General features: G+C 31.2%; 1 protein-coding gene across 2 annotated transcripts in view; it reads left to right on the top strand.

The window, feature by feature from the left end:
* Window positions 1-17710, top strand: part of LOC145255615 (uncharacterized) — a 48379-nt gene that overhangs the window by 19154 nt on the left and 11515 nt on the right. For both annotated transcript variants that reach the window (XM_080114241.1, XM_080114167.1), the window contains exons 5-8: window positions 5438-5532; window positions 11072-11297; window positions 12860-12945; window positions 16685-16877. In XM_080114241.1, coding sequence (XP_079970367.1) covers window positions 5438-5532; window positions 11072-11297; window positions 12860-12945; window positions 16685-16877 — 600 coding nt within the window. The remainder of the gene's footprint in view (window positions 1-5437; window positions 5533-11071; window positions 11298-12859; window positions 12946-16684; window positions 16878-17710) is intronic.

The raw sequence follows: 17710 nt of genomic DNA, 5'->3' as shown, positions 1-17710 counted from the left end.
AAGTGTCCCCGAGCATTGAAAGGAGTTTCGCCTTTGCCAGTATCCTATTATTCTTCACGAAATGGATGGATGAATCAACAGTTGTTTAAAAAATGGGTTTTTGCAAGAATTTGTGCCAGTTGTCCAGAGGCATTATCTTGAATTAGGTAAACCTGATTCAAAGTGCTTGCTTCTGTTGGACAATTGTAGAGCACATCCTCCGGAGTCAGAACTAGTGTCATCTTGCAGGAATAGTTTTGTGTGCTACGTACTTACCACCTAATGTGACTTCTCTCATCCAACCTATGGATCAAGGGATTATTTGAAACTTAAAATGTTTCTACAGAAATTATTTTATGATGAATATGATAAATAGTACCATGAGTATAAACGATTTTCAGCGCCATTTTACTATCAAAGATGCCATATTTTCTCTTGCAAGTGCATGGAATCAAGTTCGAGCAAGCACATTAACAAAAGCATGGGGTAAATTATGCCCAGTGCCAAAGGCTTCTGAACTGAAAGAATCAGAGAATACATCTGGTCTAGAAAAAATTCTTGAAACCAAGCGGTTACCGACCAACCACGCTGTTCTTAAATAACTTAATGTAGCAATACACATGAAAAAATTGAAATAGCTTGAAATATTTCAATATTGGTATGCATAGAAAGAGCTTGATGAGCTAAGAAAGAATCTTTTTAAATTTTTAAAATCTGATTAAAATTAAGGAAGTTATGGCTATTTTTGTGCCTCACACGTTTGGATATTTTCCCCTCTTTAAGACCATATGCGTTTCGTCACATTTTTTACACTACTTTTTCAGTAAAAATGTCATATCTTTGTTAAAACACAAGACTAAGAAATGAAATTTACTGTATAAGTGTATTTTTGTACAAGGAATCAGAATATGCAACTGAAAATCTCCCAAAGTTTATGGTTTCCAAATAATCTGCAGTAAATGTGCATAAATATGCAGCAATTCCTTAAAAATGCCATGTATCCATAAACAGAAAAGAAGTTGGAGAACTCAAAGTTGAATTGTAATGTGCTTTATGTACAAAAAACTTAAATCTAAACATAAGACCATTTAAAAATGAATATATTGCAATATTTCTTTGGTATTATTGTAGATTAACACCTTCTGTTTAACTCCACTCAACTCCTTCTGACCACCCCTCCAAAATGTGATTCTACCTTTTTAGGAAATTATGTATAAAATGCCATGAAAAACTTTAATGAAAGATAAACAAATTATTTTAGAATTGAATGTAAAATAATTTCCTATTACAGATCATTCTAGCATTTTAGGGCAGTTAACTGTTTTTTTTTTCTATGGGAAAATATGCATGCTTTTTTTTTTTTTTAAGATGATTATGTGTAGTTTTAAGAGGGTTTCTATGCAATGAGAATATGTGGAGGGTTGCCATTCGGACTTTGAATTAATTGTAGGGCTAAGGAAAATTATGTGTGAACATACTGAAAACTTGACAGAGACAAAGCTAACAAAAACAATATTAGAGGGGGGAGCGGTTAGTTTCACAAAAATTTAATGTAAAATAATTCACCATTTCCTGGCCATTCTAGCATTTTAGGACAGTTAACCAATTTATTTTTATGTGTATTTTCTTTAAGCGGTTCATAATTATTGGCTTTATATTATATATTTAGTTTTAATTTAATAAGAAACTGCGTTGCGAAATTTCAAAGAAAATTCCATAAATTTGTTGATTTCTATTTTCGAGGTTGAAGGTGTTAATTCCATAGGCCGTTTATACTACGCTGGAGCAGGTTGTAAAAATATCTTTCGCTTAATAAGTAGAAAAAAAATTAACGAAATAAAAAGCTTCCTAATTGTAGTTTGATGTGTTTTCTAACTGCTTTTAAAATTTCAAGAATATTGATATAGATTTTGAGGGTTTGTATTACTATACAAATAGATTCGAAAAAGTTGTCAAAAAAACAAATATATAACAAATAAATGTTATCAAAAGCAAGTTACTTTTCTACCTAACTGGATAATTTTTTAGTGTTTTTATTTAATGTAACATGTTTATTCAGCTTGAAAACAGTGTTTACCGATGTTTTGGAAAATTTTAAATGGCGCCCGCCGCCCGACTCTCTTGAAACGGTAAGTTTGAGGAAAAGAGTTAAAAATAAAAAAGTAGACAAAATACTGCTAGAAACTCGCTCAATATATGTTACCGTGACATAGGCTGACATATATTCGGTGAGTTTTTAACAGTATTTTGTATAGTTTTTTTTTTTTAATTTTTAACTCCTTTTCTCAAACTTACCGTGTCAAAGAGAGTCGGGCCGGGCGCCATTTTTAATTTTCCAATACATCGGTAAACACTGTACGTTTTTCGAGCTGAATAAACATGTTACATTAAATAAAAACACTAGAAAATTATCCAGTTAGGTAGAAAAGTAACTTATCTTGCCTTTGATAACATTTATTTGTTATATATTTGTTTTTTGACAACTTTTTCGAATCTATGTATAAACGAGATTTTGATACTTATTTTGATTTTGAAAAAAAAACATTTGTGGCTGTTCGCAGTAAAACATTGTTTTAATTCGCTGTTCAAAACTAATTTAAAGAATAAAAGTGCATGCAAGCTATATATCTACAAAAGTTTATTTTGTTTTTTTTTTAACCATGTTTTTAAATTTGACGAAAAATGTGAGAAATTGCAACAGATTCATAATGCCGAATTGGTTGGGATTGTTGTTATTATACATTCTGAAAACCGAATAGTTCTAAACTAATGTTATTCTGATAACAAAATAGCTCTAATTAAACATAAGAACATTTATATTCATATTTCATTATGTTTTCATTTTGTTTCATTTTGTTTTTCTTAATTATTTTCATTGTTTCATTTTGTTTTTCTTAATTCGTTCTTGAATAAAAATTAAAGAACGCGTGTTTGTTTATACACTGTGCTATGGCTGATTCTACAGGATGTAGCTGCTGCTGCTGCTTCTAGTAATATTAACTTCATTTTACCAAATTCGAGAAATAGAAACAATTTTTTTTTTTTGGGTAGGTCCTTTTAAATTATCAATTACCGCGGTCCTACTCAACATAAAATAATACTTTTAATTGATAAAGATAGTAAAAAGATTGATTTACTTACTACTGGGTGTCTGAAGAATTTTTTTTTCAAAATGTTCGATACTCAGCATATTAAAGTCTTATTTTTAACACAACAAAAAAAGAAATGGTCAAAAATATTTCGGACACTTGGCAGTATTAAGATTAACACCTCTTCTTATTGATTTCCAAATTTCATGACGAAATTCTTCATACAATCACGGTACGGACCTTTAGAAAACAGGGGGGGGTCATTACAAAACCTTACCGAAAACGCCATTTTATGACGTTCACATTTTTATCACTTTATTTGCTCAAAACTCTTAAAATATATAATGTACATTCATATTTATTAATTCATTTGAAAGTATATTCATTTCCGAACAAAACAGTAGTAATTTGAAGACTTGAAGTTCTTTGGTTTAAAAAATATGGCTATTTTAGTAGAACTACCTTGAAATCTGTGATTATCCAAAGCGTTTTTTCGTCCGTGTGTATTACTACTTAATGCAAATGATGTTGAAATGTGGGTGCAATAAGATGAGGAAACTATGATTAATATCCTAAAGGCAGTAATAGTGATGAAAATAGCGATAGCTCCCATTCTCTTGACCCTAATGTAAATAACCAAGAACACTCTGATGAAGCAATATTATGGGATAATGCAGAAAAGTCTATGGAGACGGTTATAAAATTTTTAGAAAAAAGTCCTTACTTTAGTGACAACTATGTTTTGCAAGCAATGTCACTCAGAAGAGATATAATCATAAAGAAGCTACAGAACCAAGAAATTGTAGATTTTCGTGATCACTTACGGAATACAATGGTAGCGCCCGAGAGCTCAATCAATCAAAATAGAAACTGCAATAAGACTCATTCAATGAATAACTAAAAAAGAAAGTATTTTACATAAATGTATGATTTCTGTAGATGATAACTTAGGTAATAAATACGAAGAAGTAAGAGTAGATTTATTTTCAATGTTTTTTTTTTTCCTGGTAATAATATTTAACAATTCTTACTTGCAATATATCGTAAACTCAACTTAATATATACTTGAAGTATAATATAGCAATGAATTTCATTTACTATTTCTTAATTCTTAGAAAATTAAAGTTAACTGCAGCACATTTTTTTACATGAAACCTGAACAGCATCCTCTAATTTGAACGAAGCGGGTGTTCAAATTATAGGAGTTTTATTTATTTTTTACTGTAGGTACAGATTTATTTTTTATTTTACAAAACTTAAATAAACGCAGAGATCGTGTCTGTATCTTTCTAAATTCTCGTTTAAAAATTATTTTATTTGCTATGCTTACTCAATTTATATTTAAATTATAATTCTAATAAATATATAGTTTTTTCCTTGAAAGAGGAATAATATTTTACGTTTTAATATTTATACTTTTGGTATGCATTTTAATTTTTAAATAAGAAAATAAATTTTTTGGTCATACAAACTCAGTGTTAAAAAAAGAAAAAATTGACCTCGGGGAGCTTACCTGTTTCCCACAAAGATCAAAGTGTAGTATGTTTTTTGATGCTTCACTTCAGTAATTGGTCCTTGGTCAATGTAGGGGAAACCCTTCATACTGAGACAATTACTATTTATTTGGACACTGCCAGAGTGCCTCCATTTTTGGGGAGCTGGTTTTCCCCCACATTAAAAACGACCTTGTGTCTAATTTGCTTTCGTAGGGAAGCAAATATTATTACCAATGGCCATAAACTTAGGGTTGACATTTATACTTCATTATTATTTTAGAGATGAGAAAAATTAAATGTTTATTCCAATATTAATAGTATCTATTATATAAAGGATCATTGCCTTTTCTCTGTCCAGCTAAAACATAAAAACTACCTAAGGTACACTTGTAAACCTTACATATTCTGATTTAGTATTCTTCAGAGTAGGTTATGGTAAACAAAAAATAACTCTAATATGATTTATTTGGGATCACTACAGGGGATCAGAAAAATTGTTCTTTCATTCAAACAAAAAAATCAAGAAATTAGTTTAAAGTTAATTTGACTGAGCAAAAATGTTTAAAAATTGAAAATTATAGGAAATGTCAGAAAGGAGTCTGCATCAGGGTCCTTATTCCTTCTCAAACAATGCTGGGTGTGTCTACTAGTTTGCAAATAACAATTTGATATTTTAATGTGTATTATGTTATTGTTTAAACTCTATTGAAATATGAATGGATGGATTGTTCAAATAATTTTATCAGTTGCATCTACTAATGACACATACAAAAGTTTAAAACTGTTTGACATATATTGACTTGTTTTATCATCTATTTTTTTTTTTGTTTAACATTTTTAAGGAAGTTTATTTAAATTTTTTCTCCAATTTAGTTATTGAACAACAGAGAAATAAAATGCGAAGAGAATTCAAAATCAATGAATGAAAAAATTCAAGATCACTTTTTTAAAGGAAAAAAATTGCAAAGGTATTTTTTGTCTGTTTTATAATTCACTAATATATAGTTATTTATTTTTTTCCAAACTTATGTTTTATTCAGAACAGGGATCGAGCGAGGCCGTCAGTCTTCTGCCAGACGAGTACAGGTGCACACAAAAATGATTGACCCTAAATGAACATACAAGTTACAAAAACAAAATAACAAACTAATGTAAAGGCCAAACGTTCAATGTGCAAGCATGGAAAGAAAATAAGATTAAAAAAGTTAGAATCTGCCTCTGTTCTTTTCGACAGGTCAGCTATCGTAATCTATGCTCCCTTGGTTCTCCCTTAGCGAGACACTAACCAACAAAGATAGACATAAATATAATATAATGGTTGGTGTTCACACATAAATGTTTATAATTTTTAACAGGACGTTGTTTACTTCACACTCTTTTGGTTTTACAACAAATGTAGTTACACAATGTTAGGGTTCTATATTTTTTAACCCTATTATATATTCATTCAAGCAACTATATTTTCATACCAACAAAAATATTCTTTATGAATATGCGTGGCATTTTCACATCTAGCAATGTTCATTACAAATATGCATGCATGTGATGTACCTTAGTGGCTATGAGTCTCTCGAGCTGACTAGTGGCTGCACTGTTGCCTTTTCTACCAATTCTCTCTCTGTAAAGGAATTTTTTTTTTTTGTAACCCACAATAATGGAAATGCAAAGTAATTCTGCGCTTTTTGATACAGTTCAGTTTATGGAGATGCTTGCCGCGTCTCTTCACTAACTTCTACATCTTTGTCAGGTTGGGGAGGCAGAAGTCTTAAAATTTGATGGGCTACATCTTTAAACGCATTCTTGTTCCTTTGCCCCTAAGAACAAAACTGTCATATGTTCTAACTTTCCAAAAAACGAACAACTCACTAAACCTTTGATCTCTTTCTTGTCACATTAGCCATCTGTTTGCTACAGATTTTGAACTCTATGACTTTTCAAACTAAAATGGAGCCCATTTTTGAATCTAAGCTAAAACTGCTAACATTGGGCTGTTATATATAACGTAAGGAATCAATAAAAATGTTACTTTACTTTGGTAATACGGACTTTGAGTTTTTTCTTTCAACTTACACATACAAAAAAAACAGTATTCAAAAATAATAATGTTCTTTTTTTTTTTTTCCATTTTTTTATATTACTCAGACAAAACAAATAAAAAACAAAATAAACTATTCATTTCTAATAAGTAGTAAAATCTTTAGCTTTTTGATCATTAGTGACGTCTATGGCCACTTAGGTAAATTTAAAGTTGCTCACATGGCTTAGTATTTAAAAAAAATAACAAATAGAATTTCTCATTTTAACATAAGAGATATGCATGTGTGTTTGTGTGTGTTAGTCTTTCAAATAGAAAAGCATCTGACAAATTGATACTAGATTGTATTATTAACATATATATATATATAAATTCGCCCTGTCCGCACTGTTCTCAATAACTATGCCTTGGAATTTTTTTAAAGTTTTGCACAAACATTAAACATGATATGAGTAAAAAAAAAGTAACAGAACAAATTTTCTGGGGAAAACTCCGGTTGTCCCCCTAGCAGTACCTTTTGGGTTAAAATGGCTAAAATTGACACTTTTGTGCTTATTAAAAATAAAATTGATGCCTTAGATTTTTATAAAACTTGCTGACTGATTTCTATATAATTTTGCTTGTCTATACTTCGTGATAACTCTTGGGTGTGCCCCAGGGGCTCTTTTAGGGCTAATAAAAACACTATTTTTGGGACTATTTTACCATACTTGTCCAAAAATTTTTGTGTATGTCTATTTAGCAGTTTTGCATTGTACTAAACTCAAATTTAAATAGATTAAGGCCTTGGGGACTTTTGGAGCTAAATAGGGGTTGGGGGCAAATGATGAACTTAATCGTTTCTTTTTTTTTTTGCATGGTGCAGAACTCAAGTGTACATATGTTAAGGCCTAAAACTGCACCGTTTGTTCATTTTCACCAGGATTTGACGGCCTAAATAGGGTATGGTGTTGGGGGATGCTGAACTTAGTCATTTTTTATGCCTCAATCAGTGTGCACTCACAGGGGACCATGCATGGTCCCTTTATTCATTCTGCAAATAATTCCATCTAAGAATGTGATTATTATGGTGACATTTCTCCTTAATACTCTAAAAAAGAAGTGTGGACTTAAGTTCTTAATAAAAAATAAGGTTTAGCCATTTCTCTATTTTGCCTAATGTGTAATCAAGTACATGTGTTTACAATGAACATTAAACTATTTCTTAATCTTTGGGCCCTCAAAATCAATGCAGATTAGACCATACCTGTAATGATCCAGTTCCTGTTGATTTTATGGTGGGAGTTTAGTTTTGTGTAGTTCTAGGAGGTCCATCCTCCGAAGCCTTGCCATCTCTCTTTGAGAAGGGGTTAGTTTATTGCTAAGCGCCTGAGGCGCCCTTACCAAGGGAATGCCGACGAAGCTATCCAGGCACTTTTTGTGCCTCTCCTTGAGGGGTGCTGATTTCTCAATCCCACTTTCTGACTTTGGTGTCTAGTTCTTGCGGTGGGAGAGAACTAAAAAACCATAAACGATTTCTTAAAATTAATTGTATATTGTAATTGAAATAATTCCAATTACAATTTGTTTCTATTACATGCTACAGGTAAATTATTAGCAACTGCTGTATTTTTTTAAGGATCCAAAAGGCCCTTATATATATACTAGCCTGGTTGCCCAGGTGTTTGGAGGTTTGTGTTGAGCAAAAAAAAAAAAGAAAAATGTGGTAGTAGGCAGGCAGGCTTGAACCTGTAACGTGAAGGAGGAAAAGAATGTGACCCCCCCCCCACACACACACACAAAAAAAAAAAACATGACGTCTTTGCTGTTGCGCCCATTGCCAAACCGGAAGTGAGATGTAGGTTTAAATTAAGGCTAGTCAATCGAAAAGAGGGGATAACTTTTGAAAATATCTGCTAAAAAAGCGACATCTCCCTGTAGAAAAGTGCCCAGTTATGGGTGAAGTAATTAGTTTTTAGTCAATGTTTTTATATTTGTTGTCCGAAGGGTTGAGCTTCAAAACAATACCGATTTCATGAAAATCTGTCGCTTATGTCAAAAGTTTTAGGCAAGCATACATTTAAACAGACAGATGAGATTTATATTATTGATGTGTGTATGTATGTGTATTAAGGCAGTTTTAATAATTACTGTAAGAAGAAGTTTGAGACTCGTTTATATTTATCTTATTAAAGAGTGACTTAAGTCAAATGCCACTTTATTACACTAATTTACTACAAATATTATTTATAGGCAATAAGAATTCCCTGTTAAACTAGTACTTTTTCTCTGATCAAGATATATATATATATATATATATATATATATATATATGTGTGTGTGTGTATATAATGATTTCTGGAATATTTTTTTGAAAAAATATTGTTTTGTATAGCATTTTGATCAGCACATGAATTATGAATAGGTAGTATTAGACATGGTGGTCCATGTTTAACTCATCCTAAAACTGGTCCAGAACTTTTTTATTGTATTTAGTTAATCTGTTTATTATTCGTGTTATGATTAAACATAATAGCGAATATAAGCAAAATATATAAATTATTTAATAAACATTTTGATTGGTGTTTGATATTTTATGAATACAATCTCACAGAATGAACAAGTGATGGTCTAAGGAGCCAGTTGTGACTTTTTTAGAGTTAGCTTTGATACTTAACAGGCGATTTAACTCAATATTATATATTTGAGTAAAATCATTTTCTTTAATGTTATAAATCACTATTTACAGTAAAAAGAGAAAAAAATGAAGAGAAATAAAGATCTTTTGTGAGTGATATTGGATATGGAAAAACAATTTGCATGAAAACAATTCTGTGTTGAGCAATAATAATTTATATGAACACAACGGGGAAATCTTAAGATAACAACGCTGTGTGTATGGTGTGGGGGGGGGGAATAAAGAATAAGCGAAGTAATAACCCTGTTTAAATTAAAAGAAAAAAAAACGTTGCTCGGGTGTTTAAAGGTGTAAAAGAAAAAGAAATAGTTTTGGTCGGGAGGTGGGATTGAACCCGGAAGCCTTGACGCAGAGGTGGAAAACAAAAGCCAACCACTTAACCATCTCGGCCACGAGTGAGAGAAATTGGTGAGCGTGTTAAGTTAAGGGTTATAAAGTGAGTCAAATAGGTTTGATTGACAGGTAGCCGCTTAATGAGGTCATCGCAGGAGCGTTACGATGACGTGGCAATATTTTTAGTTTTCGCTCCCCCAAGATGATGGTGGGGGGGAAAGCAGCTCCCCATCCCATTTAAAGGGCATTGTCCAAATCGAATAGCAATTGTCTGATATAAGGAGAAACTCCACATTGATCAAAAGCTTTCTGGACGTTTCGGCGCGAAGGCCGAGAACACGAACCGTTTGAATTTAGTTTCACTGTATTTATACTAAAAAGCCGAACAAACAGGTGACACAGCAAAATAGCGCGAATCTTATAAAAGTCGATGTAAATAAATCTAGACGTGACGCACGTTCGCAAATCGTAGATATTATTATTCAGACGGTATATAAAAAGTTCTAAAATATAGTAACCCCCTCGAAAATGCCGGCGAAAAAAGCCTTTGCGAGACATACATGAAATGATCACATTTTGCCTTTTATATAGATTTTGTAATTTGATTACTTTTTTCAAATAAGTTGTAGTGCTAAATAGCTTATCTTGTGTAAGAATCATTTAAACTCAGTATTATAAAAATCAAACATTTTTTTTATTGTATCTAAGTTTATCTGTCTATTTTCAGACTAAGGCAAAACAAAGAGACCAATTCTAATTTTTTTTTTTCACTTACACTCCAGCTCTGTTACTTAACTGTTATGTATTTGTATTTTTGTTTATGTACTCTGATTTAATTTTCATATACCATGCTTTAAGGATCAATTTCATATTTTATTTGTGTTTGCATCGTTTTTGAGTGCTTTTATCAATTTGTTATGTAATTATCCTTGTTATGTAATTATCATTATCCTTGTTGTGTAATTATCACTAACTGAAATTTTGTATCATTCGAACTGCTAATCTCATTTTTGGTGTTTTTATTCTGTTTCAACAGTGTAACTTCGAATTTTTCCTTTTTTGTTTCTTTTAATTAGAAATTCTATACAAGTTAAGTTCGACGCAAAGCTTCCCAAATTTGTATCTGAAGAGTTGGTGGTTACAAAAATACAACTAAAATGAGAATAGTAGTTCGAATAATGCAAACTATCAGTTCTTATCTCAAAAATTCTGAGGGATTAAATTTTGAACTTAATTTCAAATATAAAAATTTTCTTGTGATTTTTTTTTTTTTTCTAATTTTTTTTTTTTTTAACTATCTGAAGTATTAATATATTTTATATCACAGTTTCAGAAATTGATTGACTTTTAAAGAGTGAGTATTTATATTTTTGTTCTCAGATTGAGAAACATTCTACTTTTAATTTTTCTGTTTAATAAGGATAAAAATATTTTAAATTTTAATACTTTTTTTTTTTTTCAGTCCTGTATCTGACAAGCATTTAGAAACTCAACTGCTCAAAATAGCTTCAACTTCAGACAGTGGCACTTATTGTATTGAAGGTCTATCAAGGACGGCTCACATTCTTAAGGCTGCTCAGGAGAATATAGGAAAGTATACTCCTGGGAAAAATCTGAGATCGAGTCCAAAATCCTCCGCAAAAAAATCCTTTTTTGCTGAATTGATAGCTAACAACCAAAGCCCATTGGTATGTTTTTTTTTTTTGTTTTTTTTTACTGATTGTTCATATGTTTTTTTTTTTTTTTTTTACTGATTGTTCATATGTTTTTTGTTTTTTTTTACTGATTGTTCATATGTTTTTTTTTGTTTTTTTTTTACTGATTGTTCATGTTTTTTTTTTTTTTACTGATTGTTCATATGTTTTTTTTTTAATTTATGTTTATGTACATATTTTTTATGGAAGATTTTATAAAAGTAATTTTTTTTTTATCAAAATATAGAATCTTTTTCTCAGTTACTATAAATATAAAAAAAAATCCATTTTCTTCCTCCCATCCCATCTTTAAATTCGCCAAAGTCAGGATTAATGCCATGACTGAGGTAGTGTGAAGCACTTGTGTTGGGGGAATCTTTTTATACGTACATGTGAAGGACCAGATCAAGAACCTATTTAGTACCTAGTGCAATGATGTCTGAGTTTCAAAAGAAGACGTAGTTCTACTCGAGTCAGAATCACTTCCAAGAATTTACCCTTACAAATTTTATGATAATTAATGAAAAGTAAAAGAATTGTAGTGTTTAGTGCGACCTATTAAGGCTAGCCAGTAAAATCTAAAATAAATGAAAAAGTAAATACAGTTTGTTTCAGAAGTTTCACATATTGTTCACCTATAACGGTACATATACTTGGAGTTTATAGTGAAGATTTTTATGTAATCCCCCAATCACATTTCTTCTAAGCCTGCATTGGTTGAATCCAAGGGCAAAGACAAATCCAGGAGGACTGGAAACAAATTTGATGTTTATTTCTGAGTTTTCCTTCTAGACTAGTTGCACAACCAATGCCTGAGTCTAGTCTACCCTACTACTTAATTCATAGTTGGAGGGAGGATATATGGACTTGTATATTTTTTTCAAGAGCATGCCCCCTCCCCCTTATATTTTCTATAATAAAATTTTTTTTTGTTAACTGCTTCAGAAAGTTTTAATGGCCTGGAAAGTGGGGATCACTTTACCAAAAGTTACATAAATGGATCAAATAGTTTTATTTTTTATAAAGATTACAATTTTTAAGTGAATGAGTTTTACCAATGATCTCCCCCTCCACAAATTAAGATTGGCTTTCTAAAATCTTGATTCCTTAAGACTGTTTTCAAGATGGCATTGCAACATCATCATTTATAATTTATCCATAAAATTTGTATTTTCTTATTTAAAAGTATAACTAGTTGATTGGTTTACATGATTTTTGGTGTATGATATTTTCTTTTCATCACATGGTATAATATAGATTTTCCTTATTTTTTTTTCGTTAGGGGAATTCTGTATAAGCATCTATATATAATAGATGGTGTCAGATTGGTGGTGTCTTTTTTTTTTAAGTTATAAGTACAATAAAATAAAGTTGGATGAAGACGCTGGCAATATTATTATTTTTGGTGTTGTCATTAAATAATGGAAACTTGTGTTTGGTCAAATGTGAACCATTTGCAGATTATCAGTGCCCCCCCCCCCACCGCCACAATTTTATTTTGTTTTAAAATTTTGGTTTTTCTCATATAAATCCATATTCAATTTTGTATTTTCTAGATTAAAGATGAAAAAATTGAAGAAAATATAAAATCAAAACAAAAGACACCAAAGAATTCTCTTTCTAAAGGAAACCAAGCAAAAAGGTATTTTTTCCTTCTGGGAAAGTTTTGTCTCTTCCCTCATACAGCATGTTAATATTTGTTTCTCATGAAACATTTACATATTTGTTTCTCAGGCAACATTAAAGTATTCATTGATACCTATTCGGAGGATGACCTGTTTTTACTGGATTTTGCGTTTGTATATTCTGTCAGCTTATGTAAACTGCTGGAATACAGTGAAATGTTCAGCCAATGAAAATCACTGCCCCAACTGACAATACAAATGTGTTGTGTGTGTGTATGTGTGTAGCCAATAAAAATAAATTTGAACAAAAATATTAGTTTTAAATGTGCAATGTAGACAATGCACCTCTCTTCTCCCCCCCCCCCAAGTTGCATCTTGAAATTGGAAAAATAATAAAAATAATATGAATACATATGGTCCCACAACATTGCAACTATTCAAAATTTACAGCGAGAGTGTGACATTGATTCAATACACACTGTAACTGATTGGAAAAATTTCCTACAAGACATTTACAAAAAGAACTTCCTTAGGAATCCCTGGCATATCAGAGGCCCAGACACACTGTAAAGATGGATGAATCGTTCTTTAACAGAAGAAAGTATAATGTTGAGAGGCTCCTCAAACCACTCTGGATCTTCAGAGGATATGCCCCCACCTAGGTGTGTTTCCTAGTAACAGTACCAAACCGTAATGCTGAAACCCTCCTTCCCATAATAAAGAAGTATATTCTGTCATAGACCATGATCATATCTTGACTGCTAGAAGGCATTACAGCAAAGTAGGAGAAAGATTCTAGCACCTAACAGTAAATCATGGTATTCATTTCGTAGACCCTACGACAAATCATGTAGGTAGAAAATTAATTATTAATGAAAACGGTTTTCGAAGACAATGAAAATTAAATTTTGCTTAATTGGCCAAAAATTTTCAGTTTGCAGAAAATGTTCCTCTCGCCCCCCCCCCCCTCCCTTGTTGCAATTAGAACTCTCCAGTTTCTTAATTTTGCTAAACTAACTTTTTTGTTAATTGTCTTCAGAAACCATTTTTATCAATAATTAATTTTCCATCGTATAGTTTTTCGTAATTTTTGGATATTCTCATTACTGTGACAATTCAGTAGATACCATTGGTTTAACTTGAAATTCAATGTTTCAATTTTCGAATTTCATTACAATAACAAAGAAAAACCTCATTCTCTGCATAAGTACCTATTCATTTCTCAAGCAACCTTAAGTATTCATTTCCCAAAATCCTTACTATAATTGGTTTTATATTTTGCATATGTTGCTAAAATACAAAGATTTGTTTTTAAAATTAGCCATTACAAATATAAGTAAACTAGCAGGCTACCCAGTGTTGCCTGGTTGCAAAATACACTTAAATATTATATTTTAATTTATGCAAATTTTGTATTATTGTAGAGCCAATTCTCTATGGATTATGATATTGTATCCAATATATAGTAGTTGGCGCCTGGCATGGCGGGGTTGTAAAACACTTAAATATATTTTAATTTATGCAGATTTCATATTTCTTATTACAGAATCAATATTCTACTGATTATTGTACTCAATATATAGTCGTAATAAGACTTGGGTGCCATCAGCTAGAATTGAAACCAAAACATATAGCTTTCTAGCCTTATTTCTTACCATCTGAGCCAGCAACAGATGAATATCAAAACTCTAAATATTTACTGATATTAATGTATTACGTTACTGAATTTTTAAGATAAGGATTGGTTATTTGTATTATTTGGATTCAGTAGTTCAACAGTAGTCTGATGAATCCAAATAATATGTATAAATGTTAATTTTCACATGCGTAAAGAAACACTTTAAGCTAACTTATAGCTGCCAATTTTATCAATTTTGACCCCCCCTTAGTAGCTATTTTTACTTCCCTATATATCAGGTTTCAAGTCTGTAGACCAAAAATTGACAGGAAGTTTGTAGAGACCATTACTTAGACACATAGACATGATCACTTATATATAATCAATGCTACTTTTTTCTTTTACTAATGAGTCGCTATTTATCAAGACTAAAAGCTACCCAAGGATAAGGTTAATGAGATTGTTAGTTAAATGATGAATATTATGAGAAGATTTAAAATGATTAGAAATGTTATGTTGTTAGTCTACTGGAAAACATTGGAAAGTAAAACAGTCTATTATTATGATAGTAATTGTGTTGATAAGAAAAAAAGTTATCGATGCAAAAGGTGAAGTTGAAATATTTTACATTTAATAGTTCCCAGGAACGTTAACTTAATAGATGGAATTTAAGCTAACGATAATATAAACAAAAATATGTGGAAAAAAAAAAAAAAAAAACTGGCAAGGATCTTTAGGCTATGTGTAGTGATGACGTAATGGAAAAGAGATTTTGAAACATGACAGTTTAGTTACGAGAGAGATCAGTTCGATACGCAACACGTTAGCGAACAGACAGGGTTTTTGGACAGTGATATCCGTGGAAATCAGAAATGGGCGACTTAACAAATGTAGTCATATACAAAGTGTGCCAAATCTGAAAAGGAACCCAGCAGGAATAAATGAAATATCCATATTTGCTTTCAGAATGCATGAAAGGTAGATTAGTTATGTCTTGGCTAGTATTCCCACTAACAACAGTGTTCGTCTCTTGCTTAAATCCTATCGATAAACCGACAAATCACATATCACAACACATAACACTCGTAAGTTAACAAACTCACTATAAAGACAATGACAATATTGTTGTAAAGGCTCACTCCAGCTAATGTAACAGAATGAATAAATCTTGATAACTTCTCAGGATCATTTGTAAGTGTTTGTTGACAGATAAATTGTTAAGCCTCAGCAAATCAAATGTGAAGACATGTTCCACATAAAGAAATTTCTTAAAAAGAAACTATGTTCACAGAAATTCAGTTTGATATTTGTCATTCTAAGAAAGGAAAGTTCTTGGTTAGTTTTATCTAGTGTAGTTTAGACATCTTTCCATGATCTATAAATAAATTCATGTTTGACAATGAATACCATCACTGCAAGGAAAATTGTAGTGTGCATGGTTCGCACGGGTGTCATTTGCTTAAGAAAAGAAAGAGAAAAAGTCTTAAACTTAAAACCTGACTGACACGAGACATAAAAACGTGTCTTATGCAAATTGAAATGCGGTCGGGTTTGACAATATAAAAAGCCAGCATTTCTTCAGTAGGGAATGATTCTTTTTTGTCGACTCGACGTCAGTACAGTGTACTTTGCAATCTGGTATTAATTAAAGGAAGCTTGTTTGCGATAACGTTGAAAAGGGAACAAAACAGATTTTTGTTACGTGTGCTTCGACACGGTAAAAGTGATGATCTGAAAATCATTCTTCTTTTTCTTTAACTCAAACATTCAACGATTCGATTCCTATAAAATCGAATATGTAGAGTTCAAATTCTAGCAGATCTGCATTCCCTCTGCCTTTGAAAAATGTCTACTTGTTCTCAACCAGTCGAATTCAATAAATCAATTTGTTTCAGCATTAAATAATTTGAAAATTATATACATGAAACGTGATAAAACTGTCAATACAACAAAAACATAAAAGTTTAGTATTTATGAAAAAATAAAAAACAGTTTAGTCAAATTAGAAAAGTTGTGTACGATTAAAAATTTAGTTTATTTCAAGTTGTCATTGTTGCCTAACCCAATTTTGTGAAATGCTGCAAGCGTATTTTTTTTTTTTGGATGGTTAAAATGTTTTTTTGTTTTTTTCTATTCAGTCCAGGCAGTGGTCAGCACATGTATGGTAACACTGATCAACTTGAAGGTTTATCCAGGACAGCTCAAATGTTAATGATGGCCCAGGATAATGCTGGAAAGTATGCTCCCATCAATCGCTATGAACCTAGTCCAAAGTCTTCTCGGAATTCAATGTTTTTTTCTGAAATGAAAGCCCAAAAAGAAAGTCTACCAGTAAGTTAGAATTTTTTTTAGTTTATTGTTTGGATGTAAATAGATGCATGTATGTATGTATGTATGTATGTATGTATGTATGTATGTATGTATGTATGTGTGTCTGTCTGAGTGTAAATATTTAATTGCTAAAATCTTAAACTACTGGTCATATAACACTGAAATAAACAGGAAATAGTAATTGTACACCAAGAATAAGTAAAATCTTTTTGTCGGCAAGTTGAAATGCAAAATGTTCATTTCAACTTACCGACATTTCTATTAGTTTGCATAAACTAATCATAGCTAAAAGTGGTTTCTGTCAGGTTAGCTTAAATGGTAACAAATGCGGCTAGAGTGCTAAATGTTTTGGTTTCAATTCTAGCTGATGGCACAAAAGTCAGGAGAAGGGTAAGATGGTGGAAATGATAAAGATAGATTAGTTTGGAATTCAGTTTCTACATGCCAGCATCCAAAACACATGTTAAACTGATGTTAAATATGACAATTTTTTTCATTGCTTGATTTTGTTCAAAGAAATATAACATTTCTATCTCATTTTTGACAAAAAAAAATAATTATCTTTGTAAACTAAATAGTCTTTACATAAAACTAATAAATCAGAAGATGTGACAATATGCATTATTATGAATAATAATTATATTAAAGATAATGATGGCATTTCTAGTACTACACTCAAGATACACGGTTTTCAACTTTTTAAAATTGCAGAGCATAATTGCAAAGGGAAAGGGGGGAAAAAAACCGATAACAGCAATGTCCGGTGCATTTTATGCCAGAAAAACCAGTATCCAGACAGCCTAGTCTGGTAGCACTGGACTCAGTCCTAAGGG

The sequence above is a fragment of the Euprymna scolopes genome, chromosome 1 (genome assembly GCF_053919585.1).
Source record: "Euprymna scolopes isolate OS-2025 chromosome 1, ASM5391958v1, whole genome shotgun sequence".
Classification (NCBI taxonomy): Eukaryota; Metazoa; Mollusca; class Cephalopoda; order Sepiida; family Sepiolidae; genus Euprymna; species Euprymna scolopes.
This window is presented reverse-complemented; position numbering and strand designations above follow the sequence as displayed.